Source organism: Hibiscus syriacus, unplaced genomic scaffold (assembly GCF_006381635.1).
Source record: "Hibiscus syriacus cultivar Baekdansim isolate YM2019G1 unplaced genomic scaffold, ASM638163v2 tig00111774_pilon, whole genome shotgun sequence".
Taxonomy (NCBI): Eukaryota; Viridiplantae; Streptophyta; class Magnoliopsida; order Malvales; family Malvaceae; genus Hibiscus; species Hibiscus syriacus.
In genome coordinates, this window is record NW_024063175.1 from 4,021,053 (window position 1) to 4,042,679 (window position 21,627).

At 33.2% G+C, this 21,627-nt stretch overlaps 1 protein-coding gene across 2 annotated transcripts; it reads left to right on the plus strand.

Moving 5' to 3' along the window:
• The first annotated feature begins 8,083 nt into the window (after positions 1-8,083).
• LOC120170248 (protein EXPORTIN 1A) lies at positions 8,084-20,055 on the plus strand. 2 transcript variants are annotated; one of them, XM_039178227.1, is made up of 32 exons: positions 8,085-8,382; positions 9,527-9,643; positions 9,913-10,005; positions 10,133-10,204; positions 10,526-10,633; positions 10,712-10,794; positions 11,510-11,648; positions 11,777-11,845; positions 11,949-12,026; positions 12,193-12,255; positions 12,351-12,395; positions 12,706-12,813; positions 12,925-13,023; positions 13,516-13,719; positions 14,150-14,209; positions 14,599-14,709; positions 14,876-14,973; positions 15,331-15,439; positions 15,740-15,805; positions 15,901-15,999; positions 16,096-16,176; positions 16,741-16,830; positions 17,225-17,310; positions 17,415-17,495; positions 17,576-17,758; positions 18,137-18,203; positions 18,359-18,469; positions 18,674-18,781; positions 18,863-19,000; positions 19,076-19,213; positions 19,295-19,399; positions 19,540-20,055. In XM_039178227.1, exons 1-32 carry the CDS (start codon positions 8,284-8,286, stop codon positions 19,660-19,662), a joined length of 3,231 nt encoding a protein of 1,076 aa, XP_039034158.1. In that variant the 5' UTR covers positions 8,085-8,283; the 3' UTR covers positions 19,663-20,055. The 2 variants fall into 2 exon arrangements, with proteins under 2 accessions (XP_039034159.1, XP_039034158.1); XM_039178228.1 differs by lacking the exon at positions 14,150-14,209 and having other exon boundaries at positions 8,084-8,382.
• The last annotated feature ends 1,572 nt before the right edge of the window (positions 20,056-21,627 follow it).

Consider the following 21,627-nt stretch of genomic DNA (forward strand, 5'->3'; position numbering starts at 1 on the left):
AATAGATTTTTATGAGCTAAAATACTCCATAAGAAAAGACTTGGTAAAACTAAAGGGAGAGAGTAGGGGTGTTCAATTGGTCGGTTTGGTTAATTGACCAAATTGAACTATCTAAAATTCATTAATCGATTTTTTTTTCATTTAACCATTAATCTAGCTGAAATTTAAATCAGTTAATTTAATTAAAATCGAAGTTTAAACACTTTTAAGGTTGTTAAGTGCAAAAGAACTTCTATAACGTCATTTTTATAGATGTTTGGTAGCTTAGTTTGGCATTACTTTTAAAAATTACAGTTGAAAAGTACTTCTAAAAAATGATTTTGAGATATGGTGTACCTGAGGGAAGCTACCTTCTTGGAGGCGTGGGTGCAGGTGAATAGTTCGTCAACATGGAAAAACATACTGAGATCACGGAAAGTAATTGAGAAAGGCAACAAACATAAAATCTGTTCATGGGAGCATACTAAGTTTTGGCATGACTGATGGGTAGGAGAAACGCCTCTAAAAAAACGTATACCCAAACATAGATTTGAATGGTAGAAACGAAGTGGTGGCTCATTACATCACGGAGGAAAAGTCTTGGAATCTCCAAGAATTTTAAGATATTGTTTCCAAAGTGTTAGCTCTTTCGATCAATTGAAATATGTCAAGAGATTGTGGATTGGCCTTCGAAAATTTTGGTTTGGAAACAACCGAAAAATAAAAAAATTTACACAATAATTTAGAGTGGTTTGACTTCTAAACCAAATCTACATTCACTACCTAAGCATCGATACAAAGGATTTCTCAAATCCATTAGATTTGTTTACCTTTAAGGATAATATGTAACCTTACTAACACCTCAAGGTTTGTACCACAAAACCTTGAGTACACACTCTCCCAAAGAATAATTACAAATGAAGCAAAGGAAGAGAAAACCTCACAAGGCAAATATTTTTGCACAATTTAAGCACTCACCTAAATCACATTTGAGCAAAATTAACAATGTAGCTCACAAGTGTGTTACAATGAAAAGATGTGAAAATTAAGCACACTAGAACAATTTGATGTTGGTAGATTGATACAATATGATTCTTGATGTTCTTGAAATGCTTTGACTTTGATCTTATACTTTCTTTATCAATTCTAGTCATTGGGAGCCGTTGGGGACCATTATGGTCGTTACCTATTGTTAGACAAAATGTTAATCCGAGATAAAAATTATAATAATAAAATATTATTATTTAATCAAACGAATGAAAATAAATAAAGAATTAAAGCAGAGAAACAAAATTAGTTACGCGTTTGTAAACATGGAATTGGATGAACCGAGTCAGAAATACATAAGAAGAAGTTTTTGTTGAGGCTTATATGAACAGTTTACTTAAGACAATTTCATCATCTCCTCGGTGCTTTGAGTAACGTTGGATGTCGGTCTCCTAGAATACAACAACAAACGATCACAATAGTAAAAATAACCATAGTGATCAGTCGAATAAATCTTACCTTTCTCTATCACCGGAAAGAAAGAATTTGAAAGAAATTTTCTAAGTGGTTTCTTAATTCAACGTTGTGAATTGTGTTTCAAAGTTATCTCTAGGATTTGTGTCTTAACTAGCCTATTTATAGAGGAGGAAATGGATTGAAGGGTTAAGACCTTTTGATTAAAGGACTTATCCTTTCGATGAAATGACTTAACCTTTTCATGAAAGGATTTAATCTTTTCATGAAGAGAATTGTTGAATATGTATGATTGAATGGATGCAACTTTAAACCAAAAATTAAGTTTATTTACCTAGTAACATGAATTATTATTAATTACTTATAAATAGCGTCAATTCATTCAATAATTTTTCCAACAACCCCCCACATGAATGAACTTGATGGTTTAAACACGACTCGATATGATGATAGAGTTTACGTTCAATATTTTCATAAGATAGGTAGGTGTCCCCCTTTGAACCTTCCTTTATGATAATATGTTTACCTTACTGGCTATCCAGTAGATGTGATGTCCTTGAATTGTTCTGTTGTTGGTGTAAGTGATGACATACCTCGCACAAATATCCCACTAACAAGAATTTGGTTCTCATGGTTATGTTCATATAGTCGTGGACATCTCCTGGTTCTGCAAGAGTTTAGAGAACTATGCCCCAATAGTCTTTTTGAAATGGCTCCACTTCACTCACACATAGGTGACTTATGTTGTTCGACTGACCAAAACACATAGTGGTCATTAAAAGCATTGATTAGCATTTTTTCACATTTTAGTCATTGTTTTCATCATAGGAATGGACTTGGGATAGGAACCCCCACTGTGACCTCGCACGATCTTTGCACGTAGGTTGTCCCATTGAACCTTGATCTTGGGATCTCCAATCAATTAGATTAGGTTTTCCTTCACATAGCGCCTTAAATATTCATGGGCTTTAGTCACATTCCTTTCGATGTTTATCAACTTGATCTCGATTCAACCCTTTGGTTAGCAGATCCAAAATGTTATCTTTTGATCTTATAAAATCAATAAAGATAATTTCAATTGAGATCATTTGTCTAATGGTATTATGTTAATGATGCATGTGTCTCGACTTGCCATTATATATTATACAAGACACCCCTACAATTTTATGTAGTTGTATGAAGGGTTTTTTTTTTTACCTTTCCATAATTCATATGATGTTTTTCCTTTTCTTGTGGGGTACCTTATTTAAAAGGTAATTTACTGATAAAACAACTTTCCCCACATGTTCTATGACAACCCATAACTCCTTAGCATGATGTTCATCTTTAAGGTTTTATTCTTCCATTTCATATTTATGTTTCAATGTCATCCATAATTCTTTAATCATCTTATATATATTATATTATTCATACAATGTATTTGACAATCCATTCATGATGTAGTTCTGGCATTGAAAATCATATACACCAAAATTCAATAACAGTGAATTGTTTACCTCATCCTCTCTATTAATAGGAGGATCATCATATATTTGGACAATTTAACATGGTCAAATACAATAGTATTTCTTATTTTCATTTCTTGAAAAATTATGTTCATAGAATTTCACATGCTTCTCATTGTGATTCTTAGCCACCAACATCATCTAATTTGATTCAAAATTTGAGTATGAATCAACATTCCATATCACGATTTATGTGAATCAGTAAGATTACTCATTGTTTCGTTTAAAATATGAAATTATAATTCTTAAAAGTTCTAACAATAAATCAAAAATTAATTCAATTTATTTTACCCCTGATTCTGTTTAAACAACATAATTTAATTAGAAATTAAAATTCTAATAAAAACTTTGTAACAGTGTTGTTACTTCCAAATGATTTCTGTTATAAACAGTAAATCAAATAAATTACGTTGGGTGACAAGATTAAAATCCTAAAATAGAATTATGGGCTCGATTTATGTTTACACAAACAGATCACAGATTCGTTTCAGTACCTTATTTGTCACAACGAATTTTAGTCAAAAACTAAAATTCAACAATGGAGTAATTTCGATTAAATGGCATAAATTTAATAAAATTAAAATTCCAAAACAGAATTACAATGTCTAATAAAAATATTAAAAATGAAACGAGGAAGATTTGCGCTTACCCGATTGATTTCTTAATCATCATTAACTTGGACCGCTTGCAATCGAACGTGCGCAACCACAAAGGAAAGGGTAGCCGTATTTGCACGGCCTGGGTTAACAATCATCCTTTATTTGCACAATAATATTAGTAGTTTGGGGCACTGTACACGTAACTACAATATTGTCTTGGCACCAAATATATCTTTTCATGTTGTGCTTATGGGTTATTGAATTAGAGATGCTTTGTTAAGCACCACGTGTTAAGATTGTTAGACAAAATGTTAATTCGAGTTAAAAATAATAATAATAATAATAAATATTATTATTGAATCGAATGAATGAAAATAAATAAAAAATTAAAGTAGAGAAACAAAACTAGTTATGCGTTTGTAGACATGGAATTGGATGATTAGAGTCAGAAATATATAAGAATAAGTTTTTGTTGAGGCATGTATGAACAGTTTCCTTAAGACATATTCGTCCTCTCCTTGGTGCTTTGAATAACGTTGGACATCAGTCTCCTATGATACAACAACAAACGATCACAACACTAAGCACAATCATAGTGATCAATCGAACAAAATCTTGTCTTTCTCTATCACCGAAAAGAACGAATTTGAAATGAATTTTCTAAGTGTTTTCCTAATTCAAAGGTATGAATTGTGTATCAAAGTTGTTTCTAGGATTTGTGCATTAAGTAGCCTATTTATAAATGAGGAAATAGATTGAAGAGTTAAGACTTTTCGTTGAAATGACTTAACCTTCGAAAGGTCTTAACCCTTCAATTGAAGGACTTAACTTTTTCTTGAAAGAAATTAATATTTTCATGAAGAAAATTGTCAAATATGTATGATTGAATGGATGTAACTTTAAACCAAAAATTAAGTTCATTCACCAAGTGACATACTTATTATTAATTAGTTATAAATAACATCAATTCATTCAATAATTTTTCCAACACCTACAACCAAAAACAATATATTAATGAACAAGCGATCAATTCTTTGATGAAAAGGATCTACCATTTTTTCAAATAATTCGACTGTTGCAAGAAATGGGTTGATCTTTTAAGGGAAGTTATGGATCATTTTCATCAAGTGATCGATTCTTCTAGTGAAAGGATCGATCCTTTTCGTCGAGATATCGATCCTTTGGTGAAGGAATCGATTCATGACTAATAGAATCCAAGGAATCGACCATTTTTCATAGAGATCGATCCATTTAGTCAAAGTGGTCGATCCTTTTACTTAATGGATCGATCATTTGAACCAAAATACCTTGAAAACTCGACTTTAAAGTGCGAAAACAATCGTGTGTGTTTTTGAAAAGGTTCAACTAAGTTGGAACTATTTTTCAAGTTAATTTAGACTTTGAACTATTTTTGAGAAATTTTGACAAATTCAATTAAGTCCAAAAATCAATTTTACAATATATTTGTTATATCAAAATATAAGTTCAACATGAATGGGGAAAAAAGCCAAATCTATGGGACTCCGATTCCGATAACAACCACTATATAGGAGCAAGACAAGTTATATTGGGGGTGGTCGAAGGATGAGAAGTTTACAGTGGCATCAACCTATAAAACTGTGTTAAACACCGAAGAAGAGGAGCATCCAAGAAGGAAGATGGATTGGATATGGAGAATGAAAACAACATAATGTTTTATGTTCTTTATATGGCTATGCACGTTAAATAAACTGAACACAAACGAGATTGAGTGAAGAAAAATATCTCGCAAGATGTAAGTTGTGAGGTGTATCGAGAGACATCGGAATCTTTAGAACACATTCTAAGAAAATATAGTGTTGCGAAAAAAGTTTAGGAAGAGTTGAGAGCAGATCAACCAGATTCTCATTTTGGAACGGGAGAGTTCAATGACTGGTTAAAAAAATTGTCAATCAAGTAAAGAAAATGAAGATGGTATTGGTTGGGGTACCCTGTTCTTAACCATTGTTTGGGGTTTATGGAAAAATAGAAATGATTGGGTGTTCACGAATAAAAAGCCAATCCGAATCAGGTAAAACTTTATGATCATAAACTGACGGGATATCAAGACAACAAGGGAGACAACACATAGTCAGGTAATGAAAGAGCCGCACCGGTTAGGTGGATGAAACCACTGGAGGGCACATGAATCTTGAATATCGATAGGGCATGTAAAACTTGTACTAGTCAAGCACCGGCAGAAGGGTTAATCCGAGATGAGGACAGAGATTAGATAGGAGGATTCGTGATGCAAGTTGGAAATATTAACAGTGCCGTTGCAGAACTTTGGGGTGTCAGACAATGACTTATATTGGCAAAAACGTTAGGTGTAAGAAAATTTATCGTTGAAATGGATGCAAAGTGGATGGCGAAGATGCTGAATGGAGACTAATTGGAGGAACAACCAGGTTGTTCAATGATAAAAGATTGCGAAGAAATTAGTAAAGAATGATGGATAAACGAGATTAGACAGATTTGATGAGAGGGTAACATGTGTGTGAATCGTCTGGCGAAAATGACGTTAGAACAAACATATAATGTTATGATTTTAACAGACCCACCCAATGAGCTTAATCCCCCATTACTTGCAGATGCTAAAGGAGAAGGCATGCTAAGGATGTAGGTTGGAGGCCACTGTTTCAAACATTCTTGATGTACCAAAATAAGTAATTATGAGAAGTGCTTTTAAAAAATTTTGTTTGAGATTAATTGTTTGGAATTCTTATCAAAAATTACTTTTTGTAAAGATAAATTGTATGCTTCAGATATTATGTTATAATTCTAAAATATATTAATTTAAATTATTTTTAAATTCATTAATATCATGATATATTAAATATATCAAACTTAAAATTTAATTTAAATTAAAAATATTTTATAATAAGTTGTTAATAATAATTTATTTATAAATATTTTAAAAAGATATAAATTCTAAATATATTATAATAAATTATTATTTTAGATATATTAATAAAAAATATTCATATAACTTATATTCCTCCAACCATTCATGCTTTATTAATTAGCGCAATGATGGCTCTAACAATGATTATTTTAAAAAGTTATTTTAGATTGAGTTTCTTTTATTGTAATTGAGTGATTTTAATTTTTTTAATATATATATATATATATATATATATATATATATATATATATATATATTCTCAACTCAATTTATTCCATTCACAAATATCAGTGTTTGAATTTAATAATAGATTTTACATCACTATAAAAGTGAAAATAATAATATAATTTCAAAACGAATTATATTATTTAAAAAAGTCATACTATTATTTTCATCAATTATATATTTCCTCAAAATTAAACTTCCAAGGAAGGAAAGAATGGAACCATTCACTTCGGTCTTCACTGCACCCTCACTTTTCTAAATTTTAGGGTCCCAAAATCTCTCTTTTCACACCAATCAAAATTAAAATATTTATTTTAAAAGTAAAGAAATAATAGTAGTAATATAAACGTGAATTAATATTTAGTCATCCAACTATTCGTATAATTTCATTTCAGTCATCCAATTATTTTTTTCAAAATCATAATTAATGTTACGTTTTGGTTTCATTTTAATTGTCAATAGTTGCAATATTAACATAACTATTGACATGAATTTTGTATCTTTTTAAATGATAATGTGATATTATCTTATGGTGAATGTTAACATCATCGTTAATTTTTTAATCACATATGAAAAAAATGAAATGAAAACTATTAAACATGATTTTGAAAAGAGTTAATTGCATCATATGTCCCTAAACTAGAATCTTATTAAATTAGTCCTTAAACTTTTGAATATTCTAATTTTATCTCAAAACTATGACTATGATTCTAAATTAGTCCTTAAACTTTGAACATTCTAATTTCATCCCTAAACTATAACTTTCTTTCTAAATTGATCCTCAAACTTTTGAATCTTCCAATTTCATCACCAAATTCATCCAAATATGTAATTAGTTTCAACCATAGTTTTAACCTAAATTTTGTTTTTTTCCAAACATATAATAATATAAATTGGCCTATCGATTTTATTAACAAATGATGTGATTAGTATATACGTACAGTTTGGGATAAAATTGGAATGTTCAAAAAGTTTGGGGACTAATTTATAATGAAGGTCATAATTTGGGGATGAAATTGAAATGCTCAAAAGTTTAAGGACTAATTTAGAATGATAGTCATAGTTTAGGGATTAAATTGAAATATTTATAAGTTTAGAGTCTAATTTAAAATGAGGGTCATACTTTGAGGACATGTGATACAATTAACTATTTTGAAAAAAATAGTTGTAGGACCAAAAATGAACCGTGTAAATAATTGAGTGACTAAATATATAGTTTACCCTAATGAAAATTTTCATACTAACCAAGTTCCGTCCGCCTCACTCCCTCCTCCTTTACATTCTGCTTCAATTTTAAGCTATATTTATTTTTTTCCGAAAAAATAATCTCCCTCTCATTTATATATAAAATTTAATTTTCTCTAAAATTATTTTTCAAAAACCCTCTACCCTCCTCCTCTTCTTTCTTTCTAGAAGATCCTCTATTTCCCCTTTTTGTTTTTAGTCTTTTTTTATACTTGTCATTTTAGGGTTTGGCTTGGTACGGTCCTAGGGTTTTCGTTTTCACTAACATTTTTAGTCGAAGAGATATAGTGTTGGATTTTCATTTTGTTGGGTGAGTGAGTGATAAGAAGGGTGAATTGTTTTAGTTATGGCGGCTGAGAGGCTTAGGGATTTGAGTCAGCCGATTGATGTCTCCTTACTCGACGCTACCGTTGCTGCCTTTTACGGCACTGGATCTAAACAAGAGGTTTGATTATTTATTTGTTTTGCTTGGTTTTCCTTTATTTATTTATTTTTCCGTTTCTTGACTCTTTGACTGGGAAACTAGGAAGTATGGTTAGTTTTTAAGTGATTTTCTGTTTGGTTTCCGAGAAAGTTAGGTAGTGTTTGGAGGATTTTACTTTCCTAGGTTTTAGCATGGTTGGGCATTTACTTCGAAGCGGAGATATCCCCGGGAAATGTGGGATGGTTTTGAATTTCTAGGGTTTAATGCCAGTGAGTTTATACTGGAATGCACTTTTTAAAATAGTATTCGAAATATCATTCTGATTTTGCGGATAAATGTGTCAAATTATGGCGGTGGCTTGGGATGGCGGAGGTTAGGCGTAATTAAGGAGTTTAATGGTCGGACCGTTGCCTTTTGGGAAGTTCAATACGATGCAAAACTTTATATTTCAATTTTGGCCAATTTTAAATTATCCTTTTTAGTCATGATAACTGATAAGTTTGAAGATTTCTTTCAAGCTATTAGAAAATAAAGGTTAAAGCTTTTTAGCTAATGTATTTTCCATGTTTAGGATTGGTCTTTACATTTGAGTTTTATCCCTCTTGGTTTGATAGTATATATTTCTTCCATTCAAATAGAATAATTTTGATAGAAGTAAAATGAAATGAAGCGTCCTTGTATTTTTATCCCCTTAATTAGGCCTTTTTGAAGCCAACATAGTTAGAGATTTCTAGTTGGATATGTCTTATTCTCTTGTTTTCTGTAGCAAATTAATTACCTTAAAATATTAGTGTTTCCCTTATGTAGTTAATAATCCCAACTCTATAAAATAAGTTTTATTTGGTTGATCAAACACATCTGTTCTATTTGGATGTACTACTGATAAAAGCAAATGTCTGTTCCCAATATAAGTCATGCCTCATAAAGCAATAATTATATATTGTCTCTGTTTTATCTTTACTTGTTTTTTTTATAAGAATCTTTACTTGTTTTTGAAATTTCTTTTCCTTAATTGTACATCAATTTACAGAGAGCACAAGCTGATCAGATATTGCGAGACCTGCAAAATAATCCTGATATGTGGCTTCAAGTTGTTCACATCTGCAAACAAAGAGCCTTAATACCAAGTTCTTTGCTTGCAGGTTAATTGTACATCAATTTACAGAGAGCACAAGCTGATCAGATATTGCGAGACCTGCAAAATAATCCTGATATGTGGCTTCAAGTTGTTCACATTCTGCAACAAACAAAGAGCCTTAATACCAAGTTCTTTGCCTTGCAGGTAAATGAAAATGTCTATTTTCTCTATGATTTCCAATCCTTAGCAGGTAAAACTTGCTCAAAAGAGTTATAGTTTGCATTCCTCTGTTGTGTATGGTCTATGGTGCTTTTATCTGTAAGCTGATCTTGACCTTATAGCTGCCTAGATGATTATTACTATGGGTCGACTTTTCCTAACAAATAACTCGACTATTGCTAAATATTTGATATAGAGTCAATTCTTGGTTCAATCTGGTGATTTTGCGGAGTCTTTTTTATGCATTTTTACAGGTTCTTGAAGGTGTTATCAAGTATAGATGGAATGCATTGCCTGTTGAGCAGCGAGATGGAATGAAAAATTACATTTCTGAAGTCATTGTACAGGTAGAAGAGTACTTTATTTTTTCTGTCTTTTGGACTGTTGAATTTTGCCAAAAAAATTGTACATTTTAATACCTTTTGTCCCCTCTCTTTGAACATTCATTCTTACATATAGTTTCTAATGTTCTAGTTGTCAAGCAATGAGGCATCCTTTCGAGCAGAAAGACTATATGTCAACAAGCTAAATATCATATTGGTTCAGGTATAATTTATTTGTCTCAAGAAACATTATATCATATTTGAGGGACAGTCTTGCTTTAGAGTTCATTGAGCGTGTAACAAATTAAGCAAGTAGTGGCCGGTTCTTTACCTCGTAGTGTACTTTTTCTTTATTAATCACAATTGTTATAACGTCAAAGAGTATTATTTTTCTTTATATATTTGCCCCTTGGTTAACCTTCTGGTGAGTTTCTCCTGAAATGGTTTCACAAGTAGTACTTTAATCCAAAATGAGAGGAAATTGACTGCCACATTAGATTTTGTTATTATTATACTGAAAGTTACATGCCTATTGAATTTCCAGATCCTGAAACATGATTGGCCAGCTAGATGGCGAAGCTTCATTCCTGATCTTGTTGCAGCAGCAAAAACTAGTGAAACAATTTGCGAAAATTGCATGGCGATACTGAAAGTAAGTTTTTGTACCATGATTTTTTCTTTGTAAACTGCTTGCAGAATCTTGGATTAATATGAGCTCTTCTGTGGTCAGCTTCTAAGTGAAGAAGTTTTTGATTTCTCGAGAGGTGAAATGACTCAACAGAAGATCAAGGAGCTTAAACAATCTCTAAACAGGTGGAACTATTTTACTTATTTTGAGCTATTAATGTTATACTTCTGTGAATGTCTTTCTTTCTTTCTTTTATTAATCTTGGTATTCTATACTGTTCTTGAATGTTCTTTTGTACGATCTCTTCCAGTTTTATAAGATATCTATTCTTGAATTGGTTAGTGTTTTTTTCCATCCTGGTTTCTAATGGAAGAGACCAATGCTTAGTTGTCAGTAATTGCGCTCTACTCATATCTGACATGTAATTAAAGTTTGTATAGAAAGTAGACATGTTGTGTTTGGGAATGTCTTTTGATTTTGTATTTCAAATGTCGACATATGATATGGGTTTTCACATTAAATAGGCAACAAGATCTGAGATTATTTTTAACTGAAGTAAAAAAACTGGTCTGTAAAGGAACACGACCAAAATGACTTCCTTCCATTATATATCAAGTTGTCCTTTTAGTTTCCTAATATGGAAATATGTATTTTTAATTCACATGTAAAATTTGTTAAATGAACTATAAACTGAAGATCTCTCTTTTTATTGGCACAAAAAAAGGGCTGAAGGTGTCTCATTAACTATTATTAATTATATTATTTACCTTGCTCTGCTATATTAAGCTATGGAAGGTCTCATAGATGATAATTTTATTCTTCCAAGCTAGGTTTATGTCTTTGATATTTGTTTGTTCTCTGTGCAAGTCTTCTTGCTAAACAGTCTGTTTTTTTTAACAGTGAGTTTCAACTCATTCACGAGTTATGCTTATACGTTCTATCAGCATCTGAAAGAACAGAGCTTATACGGGCTACATTGTCCACCTTGCATGCATTTCTTTCGTGGATTCCCCTTGGCTATATATTTGAATCAACACTGGTAAACGGTTCTTGGTTTCTCAAATTACTTAGCTGTCAATGTGTTGCACATGCAATTTTTTCTGATTAGGTTCTTTATTTTCTGTTAAAATTGTTTCATCTCTCATGCTGTATTTATTTGTTTTACAGCTGGAGACACTCTTAAAATTTTTCCCTGTGCCGTCATACCGGAATCTCACCGTCCAATGTCTAACGGAGGTAAAACATTTTTAAAGAATATTTTTCCTAAATGGAATAAACTAATATTGTTGTCACTCTAAGAATGTGGAAATTTATTAATTATATTTGTGGATGCTTGCAGGTTGCTGCATTAAATTTTGGGGACTATTATAACGTGCAATATGTTAAGATGTACAAGATATTCATGGTTCAGTTGCAGGTTTGTCAACATGTACTTCTAAAGTTCATTGATATTTGCAATTAGAACTTTTATCTGCAGAACTCACTGTTTTAGTTTACTGGGTTGATATATATATTTTATGTTGCTTTTCTTTCTTTCCCTTTTTCCTCTGTTAATGTGACAAATACTTTCTGGGACGTTTTAGGCTATTCTCCCACCCACTAGTAACATCCCTGAGGCTTATGCACATGGAACCAGTGAAGAACAGGTATGTTTCTAGTCAGATGGTTCCTGTTTGGTATGCACTTATATATACTTCAAAATTTTCCCGTGTCAACTTATTCTGTCATGTTGTTGCTTCAGGCATTCATTCAGAATTTGGCACTATTCTTCACTTCATTCTACAAGGTAAGTTGCCTATGAAATCAACAAAGCTTTCCTGTTCATACGTGGAAAATGGTTACTGAGATAGGGTTGATTTAGTGCCCACTAGGTCCTAAATCTGATGCGTTTGTTGAGCTGCCAAATGCATTGTGATGAAAAGAAAAATCTGAATTACTAATATTATTGTCCTAAACATGATTTTTGCAGTTGATTCTTTTTCTTTGATTAAGCTTGTTAAATGTATTGGTCAAACATAAAATGTTTCTGCACTTGATAGATCAGTTTCACTTGGTTTTGATGATTATGTTTGCTAAATTGTTATTTGTTTTTTAAGTTTCATATTCGGGTACTAGAGACAACGCAAGAACATATTTCTCCACTATTATTGGGTCTGGAATACCTTATCAACATATCTCATGTGGATGATACTGAGGTCTTTAAGGTATCATGGCAATTTGATATACTAGAATTTATTCTTTCTATCTGCTTGTTCCTTTCTTAACCTCTCAGAACTTGGTTTAAAGTATTTTATGTTTCTTATCTTGTTAAAAAGGTTTGCTTGGACTATTGGAATTCCATGGTTTTGGAGCTATTTGATGCAAGTCATAACATGGATAATCCTGCTGTAACTGCAAACATGATGGGACTACAGGTATTGTGATAATTAATGTTAGCTTTAAATCCATTTTTAAAGGATTTGGTATGTAGAAAGCTACTGTGATTCCATTACAGCTCAACTGTTCTTACTTCTATGTGCAGCGCATCTTGCAACTCTTATATTTTTTGGGAAAAAGTGTTGGTACTTTTCTCTGTTTCTGAGAGTGCAACTGGAAACAAATGGACACACTGCCCTCAAATCCAGCAATTATATGTATTATAAATATGAAATGTGGAAAATGGACCTTATATTTTGCACATTTTTTTGGATGGCTTGCTAGATATGATATTTTGCCCCATTTTATTTTATTTTATTTGGAATGATATCAATGTGTCTGGAAATTGATGTGAAATTGGGATTGCTTACTGTAGATGGTGCGAAATCCTTTTCATGATTATTTTTGTGAATAGATGTTGCTTGTAGCTTGTGAATGTTGATGAATTGCTACAAGATTTGCCACTTCTTGTCAATGAATTGATCTGGCAGGTGCCTATGCTCCCTAGCATGATTGATGGCCTTGGAGCCCAGCTGCTGCAACGAAGACAACATTATGCTGGTACAATGTCGAAGTTGAGAATGCTCATGATTTGCCGTATGGCTAAGCCTGAGGAGGTTCTGATAGTTGAAGATGAAAATGGCAATATAGTTCGAGAGACATTGAAAGATAACGATGTTCTTGTTCAATATAAGGTGATAAACCACTAATATTAAATATGATGCTTAATCTAGATTACCAAATCCAATTCTTAGTCAGAAGGCATCATCCTTTTTCGATTATACCACTCTAATATGTATTTACTATTACGGCTAATTGGATTGAATGATATGCTGTGATTTATTCATACGATGGTTTTAGTATTGTCTTTCAGTTTATTTGTAAACTTTGGCTAGTAAGATTCTATTTGTGTTATTAGTATTTTATATGCCTGTAGATTAAATTTCTTTTTGTTTTCTGAACGGTATGTTGCACTTGGTATTTGGGAAAAAACCTAAAAAGCTGTATAATTCCAACAGCTTCTGTTTTAGAAGTCTATTTCTTGGCATAATCTTTAATTTAATTTTTTTTGAGTTTGTTGTTATCTTCTGGATTTCTATGTTAATAAAGTTATATGCTGCACAGATTATGAGGGAGACATTGATCTATTTGTCTCACTTGGATCATGAGGATACTGAAAAGCAGGTAAGGAACTACAAGACATTTATAATTTTGTGTTTTCTAGAAGTTAAATTATGTTATTTACTGGTTTTGACTTGATTTTCCCGAGTCTATGGATGCATTGTGTTCACCAAGAAAAATGACCTTTTCTTTATCTTTAAACAATTGAAACAATATGCCATTTAGATATTCTGTTGCACATGGATGGAGGAAAAAAAGAAGTCAACTCTCAAATGGTTTGAATCTATGGAGATTAAAGCACTCCTCTTTCTATGATAGTGGATTTTAGTTTTCACTTTCACTAGGAATCTTATGCATAAACCATTTTATGTTCATTCTTTTCTTTAACTTCATGGCAGATTTGTAACTTATAAAATTCAATATGGATTTGTTTCATTATCTATATAACGCAGATGCTTAGGAAATTAAGTAAGCAATTAAGTGGCGAGGATTGGACTTGGAACAACTTGAACACATTATGTTGGGCAATAGGATCTATTTCTGGTTCCATGATGGAAGAACAGGTATCCTTCTATCTACACCGAGAAACGTTAGTCAGATGGTCATTGTGATGTGGTCACGTGTGTACTTGCATTAAGTTGTCACCTCTTCCCTTGCATGTTTTTTTTATAAGATCCCTTGCATGTTTTTTTGCCTATACTAGTTTAACATGTTTGGTGTTCATGGCAGGAAAACAGGTTTCTGGTGTTGGTCATTCGTGATTTGTTGAGCTTATGTGAAATCACTAAAGGCAAAGACAATAAAGCTGTTATTGCTAGCAACATTATGTAAGAATACAAAATATCTAGAGTATTTGTGGACCCTCTACATCGGTTTTTCTTTGGAAAATAATTATTCAATAACTTGCTGCATTTTTTGACATGTGATTTTATGAATGACATGGCTATTTTTGGCCACCCTTAGTTTGACATGTGCATATTAGTGGCTCTGAATGTGTGATGGAACTTATCTGATGCTTGTTTTCTTTGTGCTATATTTTAAAATTTCTAATCTTGGCCCTTTATCTATTGTGTTACTGATTTTGGGGTGATGTAACTTACCTGATGCTCATCTTCTTTGTGCTATATTTTAAAATTTCTTATCTTAGCTCTTAAATTTAATGTATGTTATTGGTTTGTTTGCAGGTATGTAGTTGGACAATATCCAAGGTTTTTAAGGGCACACTGGAAATTCCTGAAAACTGTTGTTAATAAGTTGTTTGAGTTTATGCATGAAACACACCCAGGAGTTCAGGTAAATCACCGGGAAAACAAAATTTTTATCTTCTGGAAAGTGTGAAAAAATAATTCAGTGTTTACAGCACTTGTGCAGTTAATGTTGCTGATGTGCTCAATATTTTAGTATATGTTTGTAATTTGTAGCATGGTTTGCAAATTGTAACTGAAAATACACAACAAGGTTGACTTTTGCTGTATTTCTATTCTTTTTTTGTATCATCTCATTATGTTATAGTTTTGCTGCCAATGATAATTCAAGATTGTAACTAGTATTTCATACCATAATATCTTAATATAACTTGTTGGGTGCTTTCAGGATATGGCCTGCGATACATTCTTGAAAATTGTTCAGAAGTGCAAGCGGAAATTTGTGATTGTGCAGGTATCGACTACTTGCAACATTTTGCTTCTATGGTTATTAACTTATTATATAGGTGAATAACTGTTATATTGCTGAGCTGTATCTTGTAAATTTAGGTTGGAGAAAATGAGCCATTTGTGTGTGAACTTCTATCTGCTCTTGCAACAACAGTTGCTGATCTAGAGCCTCACCAGATCCATTCATTTTATGAATCTGTATGTTACTTTTCTATGCCTGTACTATTAGATCTTTGCATGTCTATCATGTTGCTGGATGTGCTCATTTCCCCTATTTATTTATTTATATTTCAGGTTGGTCATATGATTCAAGCAGAGTCCGATCCCCATAAAAGGGATGAGTACTTGCAGAGACTGATGGAACTCCCCAATCAGGTTTTTCTTTTTTTTGATAAGAATTGAAGGCCTCATTAAAAACCTCCTTAATTAATGGAGCTTGAAAGAAAGCTCCTTAATCATTGGAAGGAGGAAAAGAGTACCTTAGAGTTTCATTCAACAATTTAATTACATAATATACAACCAGGACAGCACCCCTAACTAAATCAAAAAACCACACAGATCTCTTAAACAGCGACAAACAGCAACACTAACTTAGACTTGACCTCCTAAACTAGGTCCCCATCAACTGATGGTGAGTCCTGATTGTCAAACCGGCGAAATTAATACAAAGTAAGAACCTATACAACCCAAAGATCAGACAGAAAATAAACAACGAAAGGCCATCTATACTCAACCAATTCCCTGCTTAGCTAGCCTATAAGCCTCCAAATTACAGCTCCTAGGAATCCATTTAAGAACACAGGCCCAATCAGGTTTTTCATTGATAGAGGAACAGTTTCCTTTTTGTTTTTCTCGCATTCGTATGCATGTGTCTGTCATTGCATGCTAATATGGTGAGGTTCTGGAACCCTGTTTCTTATGATGTTGTTTGTTTTGCAGAAATGGGGTGAAATTATTGGCCAGGCACGCCAAAGTGTTGACTTCCTTAAAGACCAGGATGTGATAAGAACTGTGTTGACCATATTGCAGGTATCTTTATTTTTTTTATGAGGTATTTTCTTCATATATTGTGTTTAGCATTTATTCTGTAATGCACTTAATTTTTCTCATTGTAGGCCGTGTCCTATCTTTTGTTGAAAAATATACCATGCTTTTCTGTTCTGTTTGTATTCATTGTACAAAATTAAATAGTGGAAATTTAGAAGGGTTGTCGTTCTCAAAAGTTTTTCATTTACATGGAGTGGAAGATTCTTATTGGCTATGAAGTTTATTGTATTATGTACATGTCTGATGACTGGGTTCTTTGGTGGTGGATTGATGCTTCTTTCCTTGCAAACCTGTTGTTTCAGATTTACATGCTGTGGTTATAATTCAATGCTTCTTGGTATTTAGTGAGACTTAAGTGAGTCTTTTCACTTTGCAGACAAATACTAGTGTTGCCAGTTCTCTTGGAACATATTTCTTATCTCAGATTTCTTTGATCTTCCTGGACATGCTTAACGTATACAGGTAAATCTGATTTAGTGGTTCAAAATGCTAGTTTGAGCATGGAAATTTGATAGTTTTCTTCTTGCTAATATGGTTTGTTTCTGGTACTGAAATAAATTGGACAGAATGTACAGTGAGCTTATATCAAGTAGTATTGCAGAAGGTGGGCCTTTCGCTTCAAAAACATCCTATGTGAAACTTCTACGGTGCGACTGATTTTTATAGACTTGCTTTTGTTGTTTTTATTTGATTGAAAAATGTTTATTTAACTTGTTTTATGAAGCAGATCTGTTAAGAGGGAGACTCTAAAACTCATTGAGACATTTTTGGACAAGGCCGAAGATCAACCACAAATTGGGAAGCAATTTGTGCCCCCGATGATGGATCCAGTTCTTGGCGACTATGCTAGGAATTTGCCTGATGCTAGAGAATCTGAAGTTCTATCTCTTTTTGCCACAATAATAAACAAGTATGGTGATCAATGCATATAGTCCATAACCAAAGCATCATGCACGTTTGATGTTGATTTTTCTTCTAAGTGACTAAAATGATATGGGAAAGCCTACTTGTCTTTAAACATTTTCTTGCTATTTCTGCTGCTGAAAGAGCTATATTTGTTTTGTTCACTTATAAATGAGAATAGTTCATTTTATAATACCTGTATTGGTGACTTACTGGAGCTCTTAGCTTCAGTGGTTATGACATTGTTCTGTGTCTAAAACATAGAAGCATTTTACCTTCTGTTATCATACTGGTTCTTGCTGAAATAATGCTTTTTCCCTTATGTTATTTTTGTTGTCATATTTAATATCAAATCTTTATTTGGTTCTGTTATTTATGCATGAAGGTATAAAGCTGCAATGATAGATGATGTTCCCGTTATATTTGAAGCTGTGTTTCAGTGCACGCTGGAGGTGAGTCTTTGATCTCTATATTTATGTTCTGCATGTATTATTGAAAGGAGGAATCTTTCTCATGGGGATGGGGGAGATGGTGTTGTGTCTGCCCGCTTTAAAGCTTAGGATGGGGTACTACTTCGCCTATATTTTTTTCTTGTCGATCCCTGCAGATGATTACTAAAAATTTTGAAGACTATCCAGAACATCGCCTCAAGTTCTTTTCACTGCTTCGTGCCATTGCCACTCATTGTTTTCCTGCACTAATTCGGTTATCAAGTCAGGTTGGTGTTGAGTTTCATCTTTTTTCTAATCTCATGTAGCTGTTGTTTAATTAAGAGCATTAAATGTGTTTAAATTTCATTGTCGGTGTAAGCTTTTACTTTCTCAATAATACCTATCTAATGCCAGTTATTATTATTATTTGGATGTTTGAAAGAGTTTTAAGGCAATTGTCGTTTACCACTTTTTCCTTGCATCTGCTGTAGCAATTAAAGCTAGTTATGGATTCAATCATTTGGGCATTCCGGCATACAGAGAGGAATATTGCAGAAACTGGTCTTAATCTTCTGTTGGAGATGCTGAAAAACTTTCAGGTGAGATGATATTGGTTTTTTCATTGTTGATAACTGTGTTTATATAAAGATGTTGAGTTATTGGTTTTGGCATCTTGACAGGCTTCTGAATTTTGCAACCAGTTCTACCGAACATATTTCTTGTCAATTGAGCAAGAAATATTTGCGGTCTTGACGGACACATTTCACAAACCTGGCTTCAAGTTGCATGTCTTGGTTTTACAGCATCTGTTCTGCGTGGTAAAGTATTTTACTGTGCGTGGTTGCTCTGATTTGCATTGGTTTAATCTTTAGTCTTTGACAAGTTATTTTCAGGTTGAGAGTGGTTTGTTGACTGAGCCCTTATGGGATGCTGCAACCGTTCCATATCAATATCCAAATAATGGAATGTTTGTTCGTGAATACACAATAAAACTTCTAAGTACATCATTCCCCAACATGACTGCAGCTGAGGTATAATAAAAGTTCCACTTCCAGTCTATCATTTTTCTTTCTTTTATTTACCGAGTATCACTTATGTAATGTGGGTTTCAGGTCACTCAATTTGTGAATGGATTATTTGAGTCGAGAAATGATTTGTCCACTTTTAAAAATCACATTAGGGACTTCCTTGTGCAATCAAAAGAATTTTCAGCTCAGGTAAAGCTTTGAAAGAAGAGTGGTCCATGTTTATAATTGGAGTTTGCATCTACTGTTAGTTTTAGTTGAAATTTATCATCTGTGCATGTAGTTTGCTTGTATGAATGAACAGTCTGATCATGTAGTTATACTTCCTGCAGGACAATAAAGATCTCTATGCAGAAGAGGCTGCTGTACAGCGGGAAAGAGAGCGACAACGGATGCTTTCTATCCCTGGGCTCATTGCCCCAAATGAGATACAAGATGAAATGTTGGACTCATAGATGTGGCTAATTTGTTTAATTGACTCGGGAGTTGAGGTTTGCAGCCTTTTGTTTTTATGACCGGTATCCCTGAATGTAATCAAAGATCGGATACACAGGCATTAGTCAAACATTGTTTGTCATGTTTTTCCCAAGGTTTCTTCTATTTTTGTCGAAAAAGGTGGGTTGGGGACCATATATGATGTGTAGGGGTGGATGCGTAGAATATGTAGGTGTTTGACGTAGGAGTCATTGTAAGAGTTTCCTTGCTAGCTCCAGCTTCATATTTATATTATTCATCATGATAGTTGGGATGCGCTGATGAAGACATTTTAGAAGACGACTTTTAGTGTTGATTCATCCTATTCCTATATAGGTTTAAAAAAGGAATACCAACTCCGAGGGTTGTGCAGAGTTTTTTTATTTTTCTGCTTTTGTTTTTGGATTTGAGCACAAGTAGAATGCCATTATTATGTGTTTTGAGACACTGTTTGGCAATGAATAGCTCATCAGCTATGTTTTAAAATTTTCTGAATCCTGATTGTAAGAATCCCAATTAAATGTGTGGTGTTAGTCAAGTTAGTGTTTTATATATACCTTTTCTTTTTGAAGGAAAACCCCTCTTAACACAAGGTGTTGAGCCTACGGGGAAAAGAGTGTCTAACTGCATAAATAAAATAAATTGCTCGTTTGCTGCCTGCGATTGCCGTCTTTGAAGAGATAATCTCAGAGACAAATTGAGTTAAAAAAAAAGAGCCCATTTTGCCAAAGCGTCTGCTGCAAAATTGCACGTCCTAATTATTTGGGGCTATTTCGAAACCCTGTTTCCAGACCCTATGCTCTGCCTTTCACCCACGCTGCTCCACTCCAGACCATCATCAACCGGTGCATCCTAGAATACCTTGTTTTCTTTCTTAAGCACTGTACAATCCAAATACTCTACCATCCTCCACCAGACATTAAAGCTTACAACGTTCATGGAGTACCTCAAGGTTTTGTTTTCTTCAATGTTTGAATTTAAAGTTAATCACCCAATTAGATGCGGTAATTTCTCAATAATCTCTAGAGTAGGTGGTCGTAGACACTCGTTTTTGTCTGGACTTTAATTGTTCATTACTAATTATTGTTATCATAATCATTATCTTATTATTAATTTTATTATCATTATTATTAATTTATTTACATATTTTGTAGGCCTGAAACCAAGGCCTAGCAACAAAGAACCTAAAGCCTAGAATACAACAGACCCTGACCTAGCCCAAAACTAACATGGCCCAATTTAACTAGAGTTTTGTGTTTTTCCATCCACCTGCCTTTAATCTTAGCTGTTGGATTTGATTCAGATCCAACGGTCCACAAGCGCTCAGATTAAGGTTTTTACCCTAAATAATTATCAGTCGTCACCGATGGAATTAGAATCGTCCGACTGGCGCGTGAGATGCACACACTCGCCCTCTAGCACCCAACTGGCGAGTGAGCTTCACCGGGCGCTTCCCCAACCACGTGAGCTGTTGTCGAAAGCACCCCGAGACGCTATCATCATCAATATTGATAGAATTAAAGCCAAATCAGTCTAAATGTACCAAATCTTAAACCTCATTAAATTTTTAAAAAAATCCCAAAAAATTAGGAGAACAATCTGCTCAATATAGGGAATCATTACCCTATCGAGAACCCACTGTTACCATCAGAAATGGCCATAAAAACGAACAAAAACAACCAAAAAAGGGGGAGATTTCGAGCATAAAAAAGAGAGAAAATCCGAACAAAAAAAGAAAAAAAAGAGCAAAGACAAAAGAAAAGAAAGGTGAGAAATATTTTACATTAGTTCGAAACAAGCCGGAAATCCAAGGGTCGCCAAAGCTTTCAGTATTCGGAAGGTAAACTCTAGATCTAAGGCTACCGGGTGAGTTTTAGGCTAAAATGGGTTAGGATATGGATTTAGGAGGACTTAAGGAGCGTTTTGGAAGATTTTTACTCCCTCTG

What these genes read in the sequence shown, in the direction of transcription:
- LOC120170248 (XM_039178227.1), top strand. Translation starts at nt 8,284, where the DNA reads ATGGCGGCTGAGAGGCTTAGGGATTTGAGTCAGCCGATTGATGTCTCC. An exon ending in TTTGCCACAATAATAAACAA is followed by an intron (nt 17,759 to 18,136) that starts GTATGGTGATCA and finishes TTATGCATGAAG; the next exon opens with GTATAAAGCTGCAATGATAG. An exon ending in TGTTTCAGTGCACGCTGGAG is followed by an intron (nt 18,204 to 18,358) that starts GTGAGTCTTTGA and finishes CGATCCCTGCAG; the next exon opens with ATGATTACTAAAAATTTTGA.